At 42.2% G+C, this 19,025-nt stretch overlaps 2 protein-coding genes across 4 annotated transcripts in view; both read left to right on the top strand.

Annotated features, from left to right (window-relative positions):
* LOC110534182 (amyloid-beta A4 precursor protein-binding family B member 3) overlaps window positions 1-14,072 on the top strand; it is a 32,834-nt gene extending 18,762 nt beyond the window's left edge. The window contains exons 4-13 of one of the 2 annotated variants that reach the window (XM_021618900.2): window positions 136-187; window positions 765-911; window positions 1,215-1,342; window positions 2,255-2,260; window positions 9,241-9,355; window positions 9,456-9,543; window positions 9,700-9,783; window positions 11,094-11,209; window positions 11,488-11,667; window positions 11,922-14,072. In XM_021618900.2, coding sequence (XP_021474575.1) covers window positions 136-187; window positions 765-911; window positions 1,215-1,342; window positions 2,255-2,260; window positions 9,241-9,355; window positions 9,456-9,543; window positions 9,700-9,783; window positions 11,094-11,209; window positions 11,488-11,667; window positions 11,922-12,149 — 1,144 coding nt within the window. In that variant the 3' untranslated portion in view covers window positions 12,150-14,072. The remainder of the gene's footprint in view (window positions 1-135; window positions 188-764; window positions 912-1,214; window positions 1,343-2,254; window positions 2,261-9,240; window positions 9,356-9,455; window positions 9,544-9,699; window positions 9,784-11,093; window positions 11,210-11,487; window positions 11,668-11,921) is intronic. The other variant, XM_021618901.2, reaches the window with a different exon arrangement.
* A 193-nt stretch (window positions 14,073-14,265) lies between these two features.
* Window positions 14,266-19,025, top strand: part of LOC110534181 (homeobox protein CDX-1) — a 101,213-nt gene continuing 96,453 nt past the window's right edge. For both annotated transcript variants that reach the window (XM_036933296.1, XM_021618899.2), the window contains exons 1-4: window positions 14,266-14,387; window positions 16,390-16,518; window positions 16,712-16,980; window positions 17,143-17,251. In XM_036933296.1, the coding sequence (XP_036789191.1) occupies window positions 14,357-14,387; window positions 16,390-16,518; window positions 16,712-16,980; window positions 17,143-17,251 (538 nt within the window). In that variant the 5' untranslated portion in view covers window positions 14,266-14,356. The remainder of the gene's footprint in view (window positions 14,388-16,389; window positions 16,519-16,711; window positions 16,981-17,142; window positions 17,252-19,025) is intronic.

Below are 19,025 nucleotides of genomic sequence, written 5' to 3'. Positions count from 1 at the left end.
GTGACATACAACACAATGTTCCACACAGCATCATCCGGGGCAGCAGTGAGGGATGCAGAAAAGGCTACCGTGTCATTTGTGCTGTCGTGGTGGTAATCCTTCATGTAATTTGACTGTTCTGCTAATCTCCCACAGGATCTCCTGGCAGGACGATTATTTCTGCACCAACATGGATCCTGACTCCAAGGTAGAGTGGGCTACGGTGTCCAAATCCCTCTCCTTCTGCAGCACAGCATGTTCTGACCAATAACATCCATAACACCAGATTTGTCCATTTTTCGTCAGCTTATTGTAAAACGTTTTTTTGTTTTTTTCATGCTTTCTAGCTGAATCAGAACTCTTAACCGTATTTGCCGTCATTTATTCGCTGAGGGTTAAAAGAGGACACCTTTTTTTTTTATAATGCAAGCCCTGGTCGATAGTTGTTTTTCTGGCCCAGGCTAGGCAGCTCTTAGAGGAGTTCATAGACCATGTCCACTAAAAGGATATGAGAGTTATCTTTGAAGTCACAGTGAGGAGCAGTAGTGATTGAAAGTCGCTAAATGCATTTCGTGGATGCATCATGTTGATATACTGTAGATGCCCGAAGACACTTATAACCTTTTATACTGCATATGATCGGAAAAACACTGCGCATCCAGGCACATCTCTCTCTGACACTCTCTGCTCATTATCTTTTCTTTCTGCCTCCTCCTCATCTCTACCATCCACTCCTTTCCGCTGCCTCCTGGGCCCTGTTGGCGTGGTGTGGTTGTCTTGGTCAGTGTTTTGCGGTGCGCTCACTGGGCTGGGTGGAGATCCCAGAGGAGGAGCTGACCCCGGGGAAGAGCAGTCTGGCTGTCAATAACTGCATCCAGCAGCTGTCCAGCAGCAAGGCTGAGGGCCGCGATGCACTAGGCGCCTGGGGAGAGGTAAGAGGGAGTAATGGTGGGTGGTGAAGTAGAATACAGTAACATTACTTGTTTATTAGGTTTTGTTTTAGTTTGGTCTATTTTGGAAAGCAGTACATGGCTCATTGTGCAATTGTTTATTGTGCGTTACTCCTTTAAATGAAACCATTAGTAGCTTTGAGAACCCTCAGTACCTCATACGACCTTGGGTCTGGTCCAGTACATGTGAGCTTGCAGTTTGCTTGCAGGCCAGATTACCCTTACTGCCACCATAAAGCAGTCCCACTGAAGCCCCCCCCACCTTGTCACCTCTGTCTCTCCCAGGGCCAGGACATGATGATGGTGCTGAAGAAGGACACCCTTAGCCTGATGGACCCAGTGGACCGCAGCCTTATCCACTGCCAACCTATCATCAACATCCGTGTGTGGGGCGTGGGATGCAACAACGGCAGGTGGGCCAACCTGGGGATCGTATGGGCAAATACCCCCACTCCTCTCTCCCAGAATGAAAATATCACCTAATTTGGTCAGCTTTGTGATTTATTTCAGGGTCCATAGGTGTTCGAAATTGGGAGTTCCGGTTTACGAAGTCTCCCCCCCCCCCCCCCTCGCAAAAGTAAACTCTCAGCCATAGCTAATTTCACCACAGGTGCGAAGTTCCCCCGCCCTGATATGTACAAATAATCAGTGACGAAAACCCAAGCAACGGAACCAGTGCTGCTCATTATCCTACACGTTCCATCCTGTCTACAAGAGATGAAAATATCTGTAGTTACATTTTGAAACACGGTATAATATGGTGAACTGACCAACTAAGCACAATGCTCTTGGGTTGTTCGGTCAGGAAAGACTGTTCAAAGTTGTTGTTATTGTGTATACTTGATGACATGGAAATATTCCATTGAGTGAAGAAAGTCAATTATTTATATGATATTGTTTTTTTATGGGCTATACAGCCTTGGGTAAGGTTAGTTCTTCTGGGTCACAGGTGTTTATGGCCTATTGTAATACACAGGGGTGCTCATGTTGAGTGGATTTGAGGGCAGCTATATTTTCGTCTACGCTCTTGGTGGAGAACATTCAGGCATTGATCTGATGGCAGTGTCAGTGGAACTACATCTAAGTAGAATGGAATAGCCCCGAGGAAGAAACGTGACAATGATAGAAAATGCTAAGGATTTGAAAAATCCAAGACTGAAACTACTGAAAATAAGTCAATATATAGGTGTGACATTTTTACACACGGTACGCTATATTGTGTTATGATCATAGTTGTAAACCAATGCAAGAGTTTTGTCTCATATTTGAAGTAGTTGTAATAATGAACTTTCTTTCTTTTTTTTAACTGCCACTCATGAAAACAGAGACAGGTAATCACTCTCTTCTTGGTCAACTCATTTTCTGTTGACGTGCCATTTGTGACTTTGACAGCTTGCATCATGGTCGCAAGTGAACGCTTGGTGCCTCGGGAAGCTTCTGTGTAGTTTCTGTAGTCATGCTCTAGTGTCTCATCGATAATGTAACGTGCTTCTGTCGACATGTAATGTACTGTATGTGAATGCCTGCCCTGTTTCTCATGCATGTTCAAAGGAACCCCTGTCTATTTCCTTCTCGACTTGTAGTGGACCCTTGTTTCTTATGCAATGTGCTGTTCTGTCCTTGTCTCACAACAAAATGCCCACTCAGTACTATCCCAGGCGGTTGTCTTGCCAAAATATTACTGCTGATGATTGATCTATAAAGTGAGATTCATAATGGTATACAGGGGTACCTGAGGTAAATTCAGCTCAAACTGCATTTGAATCAATTAGAAGCCATAGTGATTGCATTCCTTTGAGAGCCAAGTGGAGGACGCATTAATGTGTATCTTACAGTGTGTATCTCAATGTTCATCTCACAGGTTTTCTACTACAGTTGAATGGGCTTCTTTTTCTTTTGACGAATGGACCAGGATAGATTGCTGGGTCGTGTCCAATTGATCAGCTCCCCTGAGCCAAGTTGCACTCCTTTCTACTCTGCCAGTCTGAGTTAAACTGTAAAGTCGCACCTTTCGCTATGACAAATACTCCCCATATACAGTGCCTTCAGAAAGTATTCCCCTTGCCTTATTCCACATGTTGTTGTGGTACAGCCTGAATTCAAAATGGATTAAATGTATATTTGTTCTCACCCATCTACACGCAATATCCCATAAATACAGAAATATCTAATTTACATAAGTATTCACACCCCTTCTAACACACATATTAGAATCACCTTTGGTGTGAGTCTTTCTGTGTAAGTCTCTAAGAGCTTTGCACACCTGGATTGTACAATATTTGCACATTACTCTTTTAAAAATTCTTCAAACACTGTCAAGTTCATTGTTGAAGAGTTATTTTCAATTCTTGTCATAGATTTTCAAGACAATTTAAGTAAAAAAAATGTAACTATACCACTCCGGAACATTCAATGTCGTCTTGGTAAGCCTTGTGTTTTGGGCTATTGCCCAGCTGAAAGGTGAATTTGTCTCCCAGTGTCTGTTGGAAAGCAGACTGAACCAGGTTTTCCTCTAGGATTTTGCCTGTGCTTAGCTCTCCCTAGTCCTTGCCGATGACAAGCATACCCATAACATGATGCAGCAACCACCATTCTTAAAAATATGAAGAGTGGTACTCAGTAATGTGTTTTGTTGGATTTGGCCCAAACATAACACTTTGTATTCAGGACATTAAGTTAATTTCCTTGACTATTTTTTTGTAGTTTTACTTTAATGCCTTATTGCAAACAGGATGCATGTATTGGAATATTTTTATTCTGAACAGGCTTCCTTATTTTCACTCTGTCATTTAGGTTAGTATTGTGGAGTAACTACAATTTTCTTGATCCATCCTCAGTGTTCTCCTATCACAGCCATTAGGCTATGTAAATGTTTTAAAGTCATCATTGGCCTCATGGTGAAATCCCTGAGCAGTTTCCTTCCTCTCCGGCAACTGAGTTAGGAATGACGCCTGTATCTTTGTAGTAACTGTTTGTATTGATTCACCATCCAAAGTGTAATTAATAACATCACCATGCTCAAATGGATATTAAATGCCTGTTTTTTTTACTTTTATAGATCTACCAATAGGTGCCCTTCTTTGCGAGTCATTGGAAAAACTCTCTGATCTTTGTGGTTAAATCTGTGTTTGAAATTAACTGCTTGACTGAGGGATCTTACAGATAATTGTATGTGTGGGGTACAAAGATGAGGTAGTCATTAAAATATTATGTAAATATTATGTTAACTTCAATGGGATAGCCCCCCCCCCCCCCCCTCCACAAGACGGTTGAGCTAACGCAGGCTGCTAATGCGATTAGCATGAGGTTGTAAGTAACAAAGAAAATATTTCAGGCCATAGACATGCAGTATCAAATCAAATCAAATCAAATATTTTTGTATAGACCTACATCAGCTGATTTCTCAAAGTGCTGTACAGAAACCCAACCCAACCCAGCCTAAAACCCCAAACAGCAAGCAATGCAGGTGTAGAAGCATGGTGGCTAGGAAAAACTCCCTAGAAAGGCCAAAACCTAGGAAGAAACCTAGAGAGGAACCAGGCTATGTGGGGTGGCCAGTCCTCTTCTGGCTGTGCCGGGTGGAGATTATAACAGAACATGGCCAAGATGTTCAAATGTTCATAAATGACCAGCATGGTCCAATAATAATAAGGCAGAACAGTTGAAACTGGAGCAGCAGCACGGCCAGGTGGACTGGGGACAGCAAGGAGTCATCATGTCAGGTAGTCCTGAGGCATAGTCCTAGGGCTCAGGTCCTCCGAGAGAAAGAAAGAGAGAATTAGAGAGAGCACACTTAAATTCACACAGGACACCGAATAGGACAGGAGAAGTACTCCAGATATAACAAACTGACCCTAGCCCCCCGACACATAAACTACTGCAGCATAAATACTGGAGGCTGAGACAGGAGGGGTCAAGAGACACTGTGGCCCCATCCGAGGACACCCCCGGACAGGGCCAAACAGGAAGGATATAACCCCACCCACTTTGCCAAAGCACAGCCCCTACACCACTAGAGGGATATCTTCAACCACCAACCAACTTTCTGATTTGAGCAGAAAGCTTAAATTCTTGTTAATCTAACTGCAGTGTCCAATTTACAGTAGCTAATACAGTGAAAGAATACCATACTATTGTTTGAAGAGAGTGCACAATTATGAACTTGAAAATGTATTAATTAACTAATTAGGCACATTTGGGCAGTCTTGGTATATTTTGAACAGATGTGCAATGGTTCATTGGATCAGTTTCAAACATTTCACATACTCTGCTTAGATTTTGTCTAGTGGACAAAATCTAAGTTGTACCTGGGCAGGAATAATACATTATGGCCTTTCTCTTGCATTTCAAAGATGATGGTAAAAAAAATAAAAAAAATACATGTTTTTTCTTTGTATTATCTTTTACCAGAACTAATGTGTTATATTCTACTACATTAATTTCACATTTCCAAAAACTTTAAAGTGTTTCCTTTCAAATGGTATCAAGAATATGCATATCCTTGCTTCCGGTCCTGAGCTACAGGCAGTTAAATTTGTGTATGTAATTTTAGGCGAAAATTGAAAAAAAGGGTCCGATCCTTAAGAAGCTATACATTATTCTTGCACACAGAGTGAGTCCATGCAACTTATTATGTGACTTGTTCAGCACATTTTTACTCCTGAACGTATTTAGGCGTGCAATAACAAAGGGGTTGAATTACTTATTAACTCGAGACATTTCAGCTTTTAACTTTAAATTAATATTTGTAAATATTTCAAAAAAATATTTCACTTTGACATTATAGGGTATTGTGTGTAGGCCAGTGACACAAAATCATAATTTAATACATTTTAAATTCAGGCTGTAACACAATTTTTTTTTTTTTGGGGGGGGGGGTAAAGGGGTGTGAGTACTTTCTGAAGGCACTATACTCCTCGCTTTTACTGTATTACACCCAAACCAAAGACGTGGATTATGCAGGGTCCGCTCCGAGCATAAGCGACATAAGCGGTCACTAAGGGCCCCCAAATTACTGCTCAGCGTTAGAATAGTAGAATTCACAAAGTGTAATTTCGAAATTTGCTTGTGCAGCAGTTTTTCTCCCATGTCAGTCACTGACAGTCACTCAATTAGCCAAATCAGCTAACACATTTTTTTTATTGTTATGTTAGTCTAGCCAGCTATCTAAACTTGTAGTAATCATGGCCGACTACCGATCCGCTGTGCAGGGCATGTGCCCAGGGGCCCTGACTTCCAGGGGGCCCCTATTGATTGTTTTAGTTACTCTCACTCAGCTATTATTAACATGACATATACAGTGCCTTGCGAAAGTATTCGCCCCCCTTGAACTTTGCGACCTTTTGCCACATTTCAGGCTTCAAACATAAAGATATAAAACTGTATTTTTTTGTGAAGAATCAACAACAAGTGGGACACAATCATGAAGTGGAACGACATTTATTGGATATTTCAAACTTTTTTAACAAATCAAAAACTGAAAAATTGGTCGTGCAAAATTATTCAGCCCCTTTACTTTCAGTGCAGCAAACTCTCTCCAGAAGTTCAGTGAGGATCTCTGAATGATCCAATGTTGACCTAAATGACTAATGATGATAAATACAATCCACCTGTGTGTAATCAAGTCTCCGTATAAATGCACCTGCACTGTGATAGTCTCAGAGGTCCGTTAAAAGCGCAGAGAGCATCATGAAGAACAAGGAACACACCAGGCAGGTCCGAGATACTGTTGTGAAGAAGTTTAAAGCCGGATTTGGATACAAAAAGATTTCCCAAGCTGTAAACATCCCAAGGAGCACTGTGCAAGCGATAATATTGAAATGGAAGGAGTATCAGACCACTGCAAATCTACCAAGACCTGGCCGTCCCTCTAAACTTTCAGCTCATACAAGGAGAAGACTGATCAGAGATGCAGCCAAGAGGCCCATGATCACTCTGGATGAACTGCAGAGATCTACAGCTGAGGTGGGAGACTCTGTCTATAGGACAACAATCAGTCGTATATTGCACAAATCTGGCCTTTATGGAAGAGTGGCAATTTCTTAAAGATATCCATAAAAAGTGTCATTTAAAGTTTGCCACAAGCCACCTGGGAGACACACCAAACATGTGGAAGAAGGTGCTCTGGTCAGATGAAACCAAAATGGAACTTTTTGGCAACAATGCAAAACGTTATGTTTGGCGTAAAAGCAACACAGCTCATCACCCTGAACACACTGTCAAACAAAATCTACAATGGAATGGTTCAAAAATTAACATATCCAGGTGTTAGAATGGCCAAGTCAAAGTCCAGACCTGAATCCAATCGAGAATCTGTGGAAAGAACTGAAAACTGCTGTTCACAAATGCTCTCCATCCAACCTCACTGAGCTCGAGCTGTTTTGCAAGGAGGAATGGGAAAAAATTTCAGTCTCTCGATGTGCAAAACTGATAGAGACATACCCCAAGCGACTTACAGCTGTAATCGCAGAAAAAGGTGGCGCTACAAAGTATTAACTTAAGGGGGCTGAATAATTTTGCACGACCAATTTTTCAGTTTTTGATTTGTTAAAAAAGTTTGAAATATCCAATAAATGTCATTCCACTTCATGATTGTGTCCCACTTGTTGTTGATTCTTCACAAAAAAATACAGTTTTATATCTTTATGTTTGAAGCCTGAAATGTGGCAAAAGGTCGCAAAGTTCAAGGGGGCCGAATACTTTCGCAAGGCACTGTAAGTCTTAGTAACATTTGTAGAATTGCAGGAAATTTGCTTTAAAACGGCAAAAATGTCTCTCCACTCTGGAGGCTGGTGAGGGAAGAACGGATCATAATAATGGCCAGAACGAAGCAAATGGAATGGCATCAAACACCTGGAAACCATGGAAACCATGTGTTTGATACCAATACCACTAATTTGGCCCCAGTCATTACCACGAGCCCGTTCTCCCCAATTAAAGTGCCACCAACCTTCTGTGCTCTCCACCCCATGGTAAAATTAGTATAATTGCAAGAAATTAGCTGTAAAACTACACATTTTTCTCTCCGCCCCATGGTAAAATGTGTAGAATTGCATGGAAGCTTGCTTTGAAACTGCAACATTTTCTTTACTCCCCATGGCGAACTGTGTAGAATTGCACGAAATTTGGCAAATGTTCTCTCTGCTGTCAAGTGGGGGGCCTCTAAAAGGTTTTGCCCGCTAGGTGGGGAGGCCCCGCAACCTAATCTTGCTTAAGGCCCCCAAAAGGCTAGGGCCGGCTACGTCTGTCATAATAGATTCACTCGTTTTTTTTGGTGACGTGGTGGCGAGATGCTGTGTGGACAAGATCAGAGGACATAGTGGCCTGCACCGACTGCCAATCTGTTTGAGTGGTTCCCTGAGATTTAATAGAGAGGAAGAATCCCACCCTACCGTTTGTGGGTCCACCTTTGATGCCAAAAGGGAAGCCCATCTGTTATTCCCTCTTTTCCCTCAATTAAAAAGCTGCAGGTCTCTTAGTTCTTTTCACAGGCATCGGCATATCCTGGTGCACCAGAGTTGTGGACTATAAAACAGTACTGTTGCTCGAGGTCACTGAGGATGTTATAGAGATAATTACACACGTAAAGCCACGTAAAGCCATCAAACTGCAACCACAGAGCTTTTTCCCAGTTAGTAACTGCACATATGCACACCGAACAGTTCTTTATGAACTGACTACTTGTCAGAGAGTTTACATTACAATGTCAGTTGAGTGACTTTGCTCTGATATGTGAATATAGTGTAGAAGAGATGGTGAGTCTCTTGTCCCTTTTCTGGTATTAGAAATTGGTGACAGGGCGACAGTATTCCATGTCCCTGTTCCTTAAAGTCCCGAGAACAACGTCTGTCCATATGCATCACTGGTACTTATAGACCTGACATCTGATGTGACCTGCCCCTATCAGCTGCTGAGGTCACAATGTGTTGAGCCAGAATGGAGCTGATAGCGTCAATGTTGCGAGAGCCTGTGCTGTCTTCAGTGCTCAGTTGCTTAGTCGTTTGATGATTGTGCATGTTATCAAACCAACTGTTACGTGATACTGGCTGGTGTACCACTGGTTTCAGTTCAGTGGACCAACGAGGTCATGCGGCACAGTAGTTGTGCCGAAGAAGCGATAGTTTGATGTGTCGCGTGTGTTCAATATGGCTCTGAATTCCATCCCATTCCTACTAATGCTATTATCTTGTCATACATACAGTACCAGATCACCAGATGAATTGTGAAGTCGGTTAACTTCCCCACAAACCAGACATATAGATGCCCGTTCTCTGTGTTTAACCTCTGCTTTTGTGTTCCGCACCGTTTACAGAGACTTTGCCTTTGTGGCCAGTGACAAAGACACCTGTATGCTGAAGTGCCATGTGTTTCGCTGCAGCGCCCCAGCAAAAACCATCGCCACGGCTTTGCATGAAATGTGCTCAAAGGTAACCAAAGGTTTCCAGCGTAGGAAGTGGTTGAACTTCCCTTTCAGCCCACCGTAGGAGTCTAGGTTCCATTCCATGATGTGTCTGTGTGTGTATCCAGATCATGGCAGAGAAGACGACTAGAAGCCCATCTATGGCCCGCTCCCTCACAATGGAGAACATCTCCCCTGAGGACCTGCCACGTCAAGGTGCTGTAGCCTGGCTGAGCTCAGAGCCCATAGAAACCCACCCGTTACAATTTGTAGGGATTTGTCTGACTGGAGCCATGTGTAGTTTATACGGATGGTAAACTCCATAATGTGGCAGAAATCGTGTGATACATTATATTCGTATTTCTAATGCAGTGGACTTCCTGGATGCAATGAGGAAAAGGGTGCAGAAGTTTGAGGTGCAGTACATCGGAAACCTGCCTGTCTCCAGGGCGATGGGTAGGTTTACTGTATTCTAATCTCACCATATTGATTTATTAAACTGGCAAAATACCATCAAACTTGTCATCTAATTGAACTAGATTTTTTTTAAACGAGCCAAGGTTCCCTTTCCTGTAACAACCTTGAGAGTCAACAGGGGAAGAGGATCTGTAATATCTCATCACCAGATATAGAGGATTAGACCGCAGCCAGGAGTCACAGGCATGTTTAAAATTGGGGCCGGATAACGGGACAGAGGACATCGTCTCTTTAGCCTCAGCAAATACGCCGAGTCACGTCTCATGGCTAGGTAACTCTCAGGTTCACTGTGTATTTGGCTGTCCCCAGGCGAGGCTTCGTCTCGCAGTATGTAACACGGCACTCTTTCAGAAAATGGATTATTGATTACAGGCTCCAAAACGGTAGCATCCATCAAGGTGTTGTTAGCTGGATCAGATGACTAACTGACATAAACGCCCAGTCCCAGATGCTTTATGTCGGAGATATTGTGTTCCACTGAGGTTTTTATTTAACCTTTCAATTGTTTCGGAGATTATTCCACAAGTAAGGTGCAACAAAAAAAACTAATAGCAGATTAACCTAACTCAGTGGAGATAGAAGGGATCCCCAGAGTTAGCCATCCTTGATACTGGGTCTGGGAGCTCGTACGTCTGTAGGTTAACAATGAAGTAATGTAAGCCTGTAATAAACTGCGTTCAATGTCTTCAGTGGCAGCTGCTTGCATTAGACAATATCGCCATAGTCTAGAACCGCTATGAATGTCGACTGAATGATTTGCTTTGTGCTATTTAACGAAAGGCATGGCCTATTCCTATAAAGGAAGCCCGTTTTAAGTCTCAACTTCCTAAACATTAAGATGCCCAGATATTTAAAAGGCGGCCCACGGTCAATGTGGGCACCATCCAATGTATATATGCATAAATCATCAGATACATTTTTAAGCGTTTTGGAAAACAACATATGCTTGGTTTTACCTGCATTAAGTACCAATTTCAGTTGACTAAAGGCTTTCTGCAAGGCAATAAAGGCAGATTGTAGCTACCAAAGAGGTTTTCTTATTAATGATGACAAGCCATTAGTCGTCATTGGAGACTACACACCCGAGGTGATGATCGCATAGGTTCGCAATCACTGGAATGTCGTTTGAGTATACTGTGTAGTACAATGAAGAAGAGTTGAGGCTAGGATCATTTCCTCTCAAAACAGGTGATCTAACCCTAACCTTGGTTTTTACAGTACTTTTAGAAGTCACTGGGCTGTTACTGAAGCAGCTTTATTAAGGGGCTTTATGTGAGATCCTCTGGCAGGTATGGAGGTGCTGAACCGGGCCATAGAGAGCATCATGAACACCTCAGACAGTGACGAGTGGGAGCCCATCGTCATCCACATCTCCGACACTGTGCTTTCACTCTGGAAAGGAGAGGTGAGGAGTGCTCAGGAAACCTGTAAATGCAGTGGTCAGACCAACCAATGAAATGATTACATTTCTCTGTCTACCTGATGCTCTCTCTCTCTCTCTCTTACACTCTCTCTCCCTTTGTCTCTCCCTTTGTCCCTCTCTCTCTCCCTTTCTCTCTCTCTATCTCTCTCTCTCTCTCTCTCTCTCTCTCTCTCCTTCTTTCACTTTCTTTCTCTCTCTCTCTCCTTCTTTCACTTTTTTTCTCTTTCTGTCTGTTACCTTCTCTGGGATTTCTCTTTCAGGATGGAGATGATCCCTTCTGGGAATGTCAAGTGCGTTACCTGACCTTTCTGGGTGTGGGCCATGACACACACACCTTTGCGGTGATAGTGGACTGCGGGACGCAGCGGTTTGAATGTCATGTTTTCTGGTGTGAGCCGGACGCAGGGATCATCTCTGAGGCTGTGCAGGCTGCGTGCATGGTGAGTGACTAAGGGATGGAACACAGGGCTGGAGAACTAACGTACAAAATGGCTTTTGTAGACGCAGAGGTGAAGCTAGCATGATAAATACTTGAATTTAAACATGCTATCATGGCTGAATGATGAATATTTTAACGGAATTTGTAGGTACTGGTAGAGAATGTACTAGAGCCATGAGTCATGTATGGTATCTTTCTAAAATGAAAGAGAAACTAAGGTCACTGCTTAACATGGCTCCATTGTGCCCCCTGCAGGTCCAGTACCAGAAGTGCTTGGTGGCCCAGACTCCACCACCCAGGTCCAAAATGTGGCAGGCGGGTTCCAAGGTGAAGAGGGCCAACTCCATGGACGGCTTCACTTTCCCAGCTCCCCTTCACCAAGGACTGTCCCCACCCATGACTGGCTCCTCCACAGCCAAAAAGGGCATGCTGGCGTTTTTTGAGACTTTCAGAAATAAACAGTCAGCAGTTTCCACACCATAACAACCAGATAGAGAGGGAGGCGGGAGGGAGCAAGTGAGAGAAGGGGACTTGGGTAAAGGGAGGTACGGCAAATCAGTTTTAGGGCGAAGGGTAGAATGTATAACAGATGTATAACCAGCCATTAGAATGTGAAGATTGAAGGCCAGCTGAGTTTCTATTTGACCAGGCAAGGATGACCATTATCTTAAACAAAACAAACTTTTTCTGCATTTCTGCTTCTACTGTGTTTCTTTGGGTATACGACATATCTCAACTAGACTGGTTTGTGGTACAGATTTAGAAAAGAACACTGAGGTGCTGTACTCTCACATTCCACACCTTTCTTATCAAGGAAGAGTTTAAGTCATTAGGATCTTGACTTGTGCTTTTATTGCAAAATACCATCAAATACACAACAATGGCTCCCTGGTTCTAGGTGAAACATACAGTAGCAAAAAAATATGGTGCAGTAATTGACTACTCTTTAATATAGTTATCTGATATTGAACATCAGCAAAATGTAACAGTGACCTCATTCTTGTACAATCAATGTAGCTGGGTAGGTTGTGTTAAATACGTATACTGTTCTTTTTAATAAATGTAAAGGAATCTTTAACTTCAGATATATTCATAGAAGTGTGTCAACTTATAGCCTATAGTCCCTCTGACAGTTGACAACAAATAGATTTAAAATGTGAGATTAGGCATCATAAAGATGGGAGAGAAGATATCACACTCTACATTCCTCCATTATTCAAATTAGACGTGGCAAAATCGAGAATCAGACCTACGAACATCCTAGACCCCAGTTTGTCAACAGCAAATGAAGTCCAATCAGATCTGGGCTTTGGTACAATTTTGACGCAGCATACTCAGAAAGAATCCCTTTGAGCAGGATTCAGGAGTGGCACCAGTGCCACAGTGGTCTTCACATTAGAGTGAAGGAGAAGGTGTTTTATTTCTGTTCTGGAAAAGGTTTGTGTTAGTACAAGCAGCACAAAAGGCATAAAAGTGTAAAAAGGCATAAAGGCATAAAAGTGTAAAAATAAAGATTTAGAAAGGTATGTAGACAGTCCCCCGAAGCGCTACAGAAGCACTGCATGCTTTCGCACATGCCTGGGAATGAAATGCTTTGCTCAGGTACTTTCCATGCTATTGGCAATGAAAAAAAAAGAAAGACCGACTCTCACTAGTAAAACTGAAAACACTTAGAAATCAAGTCAATGACTAAACTCTAAATGCAAACAGTCCCCACCACTGAACGCCTGTGTTGTGTTGCTCCTATTGGAGGACACGCTAAACAGCATTTTCACTTGAGAAAACACCAAAACACACTGAATCCCCCCCAAAATACAGACTTACTTGCACTGCATTGAATTAAGTATGGGGGGAGGGGGGAAAGGCACTTGGTTTATTGCATGCTGATTTTCAAAGTAATTTGCGACAGTAGGCCCACTGTATGCTGTGAAACACTTGGGCACATAAAAGGAATGGCACTTCAGAGAGGTCATACTATATATTACCGATATGCAACAGCTCCCCTCCCCCATTCTAAATAGGCATTATATGAGAAAACAACTCAGGTCTTCATATTTAGTGGAAGGTTCATGTCAAAGTTGGAAGAATGAAAAGGTGGAGCTTTGGCGTAAAATAACATGGGTGGAGAAGTGAAATACGTTTAATCCAGGAGAATTTGGGAGAGGTGATGTCATAAAAATGCTAATGTAGCACCTTGAGATTTTTTTTGTTTCTGCTATTTATACTACTAGTAAATACATATGTCTCTCTCTATATATATATATTTGCAATATTTTAGCACAAAAGAAAATAGGATGTCATGTAAATGCAAACTATTTTAAATTGTGATTATTTCTCGCAGTTGTACCTTACTTGGTCCACACTGTGGTGGTCTATGCTGGAATAATAAATTGCTTGGAAATCCTGTTCTCTGTTTTTTGTGTGTTATGTTTATCAAAGTTCAACTTCAACTCCTCTTTTACAAAGAAAGAGCCTTTTATTTCAACATTAAGTCTAGTCTCATTACTCAGAATCTGGCCACTTTGCTCTACATGAAGTCATCCACTGTTTACTAGACCAGAAAAATGAACAAATTTCCTCTATTCTATTCTATTAACCAACCGGACATGCGTAATGTCAATGTTCAACATCCTGTCCACGTGTCCCGGAAAACAAGTTGATTTGTTGTATATGTAAGAAGAAAATAACCCATGGAGGCGAAGGACCTTTACATCAAACCAGGTATGTTCTGTCCAATTTAATAGTTCTACTTTGTTTATTTAGCGAGAAAAGTTCGCTGACGATAGACATTAGTCTACTGCACCTGTGCTAGGGTGATAATGCAAGCTACTTTGAAGACAAGCTAGCTAGCAGTAACTATCAAACTACATTGCTCTCTTGCTAACAAAGTTGTCAAAACATCTTGAAGATGCGTTTGCGTAGACTTTATACTACCTCTTCACTTGAGGTATTTCCCCATCTAATTTGAGCGTGACTACAGGTAACGTTATCACACGATGTTGATCATGATTATAAACATAATCCGTTTTGTTGACCTGTCAGTACCGTCATGTTCATCTCAAGTTGGAAGTTTACATCCACTTAGGTCGGAGTCATTAAAACTCGTTTTTCAACCACTCCACAAATGTATTGTTAACAAACTATAGTTTTGGCAAGTATGTTAGGATATCTAGTTTGTGTATGACACAGGTAATTTTTCCAACAATTGTTTACAGACAGATTATTTCACTTGTAATAAACTATCACAATTCCAGTGGGTCAAAGTTTACATACACTAAGTTGACTGTGCCTTTAAACAGCTTGGAAAATTCCAGAAAATGATGTCATGGCTTTTGATTTGAGTCAATTGGAGGTGTACCTGTGGATGTATTTCAAGGCCTACCTTCAAACTCAGTGTCCCTTTAATTGACGTCATGGGAAAATCAAAAGAAATCAGCCAAGACCTCAGATTTTTTTTTTTTGACCTCCACAAGTCTGGTTCATCCTTGGGAGCAATTTCCAAATGCCCGCACGTACCACATTCATCTGTACAATAGTACGCAAGTATAAACACCATGGGACCACGCAGTCGTCATACCGCTCAGGAAGGAGACACGTTCTGTCCTAGAGATTAACGTACTTTGGTGCGAAAAGTGCAAATCAATCCCAGAACAACAGCAAAGGACCTTTTGAAGATGCTGGAGGAAACAGGTACAAAAGTATCTATATCCACAGTAAAACGAGTCCTATATTGACATAACCTGAAAGGTCACTCCGCAAGGAAAAAGCCACTGCTCCAAAACCGCCATAAAAAAGCCAGACTACGGTTTGCAACTGCACATGGGGACAAAGATGGTACTTTTTGGAGAAATGTCCGATTAAACAAAAATAGAACTGTTTGGCCATAATGACCATTGTTATGTTTGGAGGGAAAAGGGGGAGGCTTGCAAGCCGAGGAACACCCTCCCAACCGTGAGGCACGGGGTGGGAACACCATGTTGTGGGGTGCATTGCTGCAGGAGGGACTGGTACACTTCACAAAATAGATGGCATCATGAGGAGGAAAATTATGTGGATATATTGAAGCAACATTTCAAGACTGTCAGGAAGTTAAAGCTTGGTCGCAAATGGGTCTTCCAAATGGACAATGAATGACCCCAAGCATACTTCCAAAGTTGTGGCAAAATGGCTTGAGGACAACAAAGTCAATGTATTGGGAGTGGCCATCACAAAGCCCTGACCTCAAACCTATAGAAAATTTGTTGGCAGAACTGAAAAAGTGTGCGTGAGCAAGGAGGCATACGAACCTGACTCCATTACACCAGCTCTGTCAGGAGGAATGGGCCAAAATTCACCCAACTTATTGTGGGAACCTTATGGAAGGCTACCCGAAACATTTGACCCAAGTTAAATAATTTAAAGGCAATGCACCAAATACTAATTGAGTGTAATAAACTTCTAACCCACTGGGAATGTGATGAAAGAAATAAAAGCTTAAATAAATCCTTCTCTACTATTATTCTGACATTTCACATTCTTAAAATAAAGTGGTGATCTTAACTGACCTAAGACAGGGAATTTTTACTAGGCTTTACATGTCAGGAATTGTGAAACTGAGTTTAAACGTATTTGGCTAAGGTGTATGTAAACTTCCGACTTCAACTGTGTGTGTGTGCTAGCTGCTAACGAGTAGTTAGTAAATGGTAGGTCTTTTAAAATAAAACCCTCTCTACCTTTTGTTAAGGTAATCAGGAGCGGGGCTGGAATGACCCTCCACAGTTTTCCTATGGTTTGCAGACAGCAGCACAAGGTGCACCCAAGAGGACCCCTCTCAACAAGAGAGTGCCCCCACCTCAACTCACAGGATCCCCTTGTACGTTCTAGGCTTTGGCAGAGAATTGGACATTGTGCCTTGAACATGTTTTAAATTCCTTGATCTTTTGAGTACCTTGGTACTAATTTTTTGATGTTTACTCAGGGGGTTGTGAGATTGTCTTTCTGATGACTGTACTTTCCCCAGACTGTCAGAGCAGATAATGAATCATCCTGGTTCTATTTATCTACAGGTCCTGTCCCAGGAGATTTTCCTTCCGCAACAGCTCCAATGACTCCTCCTACCAACCCACTGGCCCCTCCATGTAGTATGAACACGCCCCCTCGTCCATGTCCTGTCGCAGCCCCTCCTCTTGGTGGGGTGATGGCCACACCTCCACCACCTTTCCCTGTGGTAGAGCACACAGACTCTGCCAGTAGCCAATCAGAAAATGAGCCAGATGTAGACGATGTAGTCACTCTTCTCAACTGGGCACTGACAGCTTGTAGACACACAGTCAAAGTAAGAATGATTTCTATAGCTTTAATTCCCAGCCACAGTTGACAAACCATTTACAAATTGCATGTTGTATCTAACTCTGTCATGGTGCAGTGCACTGTTTTGAAATGACACTCACTGCTTTGCTAGCCAAATTGCTTAATGTTTTACTTGTGCCCCTTGCAGAAACAGGTGTGTAATGATGTGGCGAAGCGTCTGAAGCTCTTTGAGGACATGTGGAAGTCTGGGAAGCTGTCACTTCCTGTTAGGAGAAGAATGATTGGACTGGTGCAAGGTAGGAGAACCTGTGTAGTTTGATAGATGAGGTCATATTTCTACGGATGAAAAATAAATCAGGGATGCAAACTAGTGACCTACGTGATTCGTGTAGATCCGATGAGAAGTTTTTTTGGGGGGGGGTTGGATCACTACTGGCTGTATGCAATGGGGTAATGCACGTTTGGAGCAATATTGACTGTGTCCAAGGCTCAGCCCATCGTTCACATAACAGAAAGCAACACGTCCCCTGAACGATAGCGAAGAGGTAGATGAGAAGCCTAACCACGGAGACGGGGGCGTGAAGGGGTTGACGTGTACTTCATGAGCTGTAACTGAAAAACAACTGGCATTTGGAAAGTTTGAAATGAAGGAGAAAGTGTGGTGGAACAAGTATTAGCATGGTTAAGTATCTTGCTAGCTGGATCGAATTCTCCGTTCGCTGGCCAGAGAAATGTTGAGCAAAATAAGACGACTTGCTAACTGATCCTAATAATTTAGTTTATGGTGTGAAAATTAGCTGGCTAATAAAGTCAGATGAGCTAACCAAACCAATTCGTTATAGTATTAACTGGTATAAGTCTCCTTGCCTTTCCTCAAGTTATAACGCGTTAGTTGCTTACTAGACCCTGGCAATCTGTGTGAAAATTTAACTCGCTACTATCTGTGAACTAATGTTTTCCCTCTAGTTATGTGGTTAATTTTCAGAATGAGAGAATTATGTGAAAATGAGGCGTTGCTTGTTAAACAAGTGGATTCAGGGATCGAGTGTAGCTGGGCCTGGCTTAAACAGGATGCCACTATAGAGGTGAAAGGAACACCACACACTTTCCGGGGGTATGCCAGGTGTACTCTCTGCAGAAAGTGTACAATGTAATAATGTGCAGTGTAGCCCAAATATATTGTTTTTGTTGTGTTGAATTTGACAGTATGTGTGTGATTTTAGGCGGGATTATAACATTTTTTTTTACTCTGTAAATGTTTTTTTGCACGCATGTAGCCCTGTGTATTTGATCAATATCTACTATAGTGGCCACTATAATAGAGCAAAAATACAGTGGGGCAAAAAAGTATTTAGTCAGCCACCAATTGTGCAAGTTCTCCAACTTAAAAAGATGAGAGGTCTGTAATTTTCATCATAGGTACACTTCAACTATGACAGACAAAATGAGAAAAAAAATTCCAGAAAATCACTGTAGGATTTTTAATGAATTTATTTGCAAATTATGGTGGAAAATAAGTATTTGGTCACCTACAAACAAGCAAGATTTCTGGCTCTCACAGACCTGTAACTTCTTCTTTAAGAGGCTCCTCTGTCCTCCACTCATTACCTGTATTAATGGCACCTGTTTGAACTTGATATCAGTATAAAAGACACCTGTCCACAACCTCAAACAGTCACACTCCAAACTCCACTATGGCCAAGACCAAAGAGCTGTCAAAGGACACCAGAAACAAAATTGTAGACCTGCACCAGGCTGGGAAGACTGAATCTGCAATAGGTAAGCAGCTTGGTTTGAAGAAATCAACTGTGGGAGCAATTATTAGGAAATGGAAGACATATAAGACCACTGATAATCTCCCTCGATCTGGGGCTCCACGCAAGATCTCACCCCGTGGGGTCAAGTTGATCACAAGAACGGTGAGCAAAAATCCCAGAACCACACGGGGGACCTAGTGAATGACCTGCAGAGAGCTGGGACCAAAGTAACAAAGCCTACCATCAGTAACACACTACGCCGCCAGGGACTCAAATCCTGCAGTGCCAGACGTGTCCCCCTGCTTAAGCCAGT

The sequence above is a fragment of the Oncorhynchus mykiss genome, chromosome 10 (assembly GCF_013265735.2).
Source record: "Oncorhynchus mykiss isolate Arlee chromosome 10, USDA_OmykA_1.1, whole genome shotgun sequence".
Taxonomy (NCBI): domain Eukaryota; kingdom Metazoa; phylum Chordata; class Actinopteri; order Salmoniformes; family Salmonidae; genus Oncorhynchus; species Oncorhynchus mykiss.
Note: the sequence above shows the minus strand (reverse complement) of the source record. Positions and strands in the feature narration are given on the sequence as shown.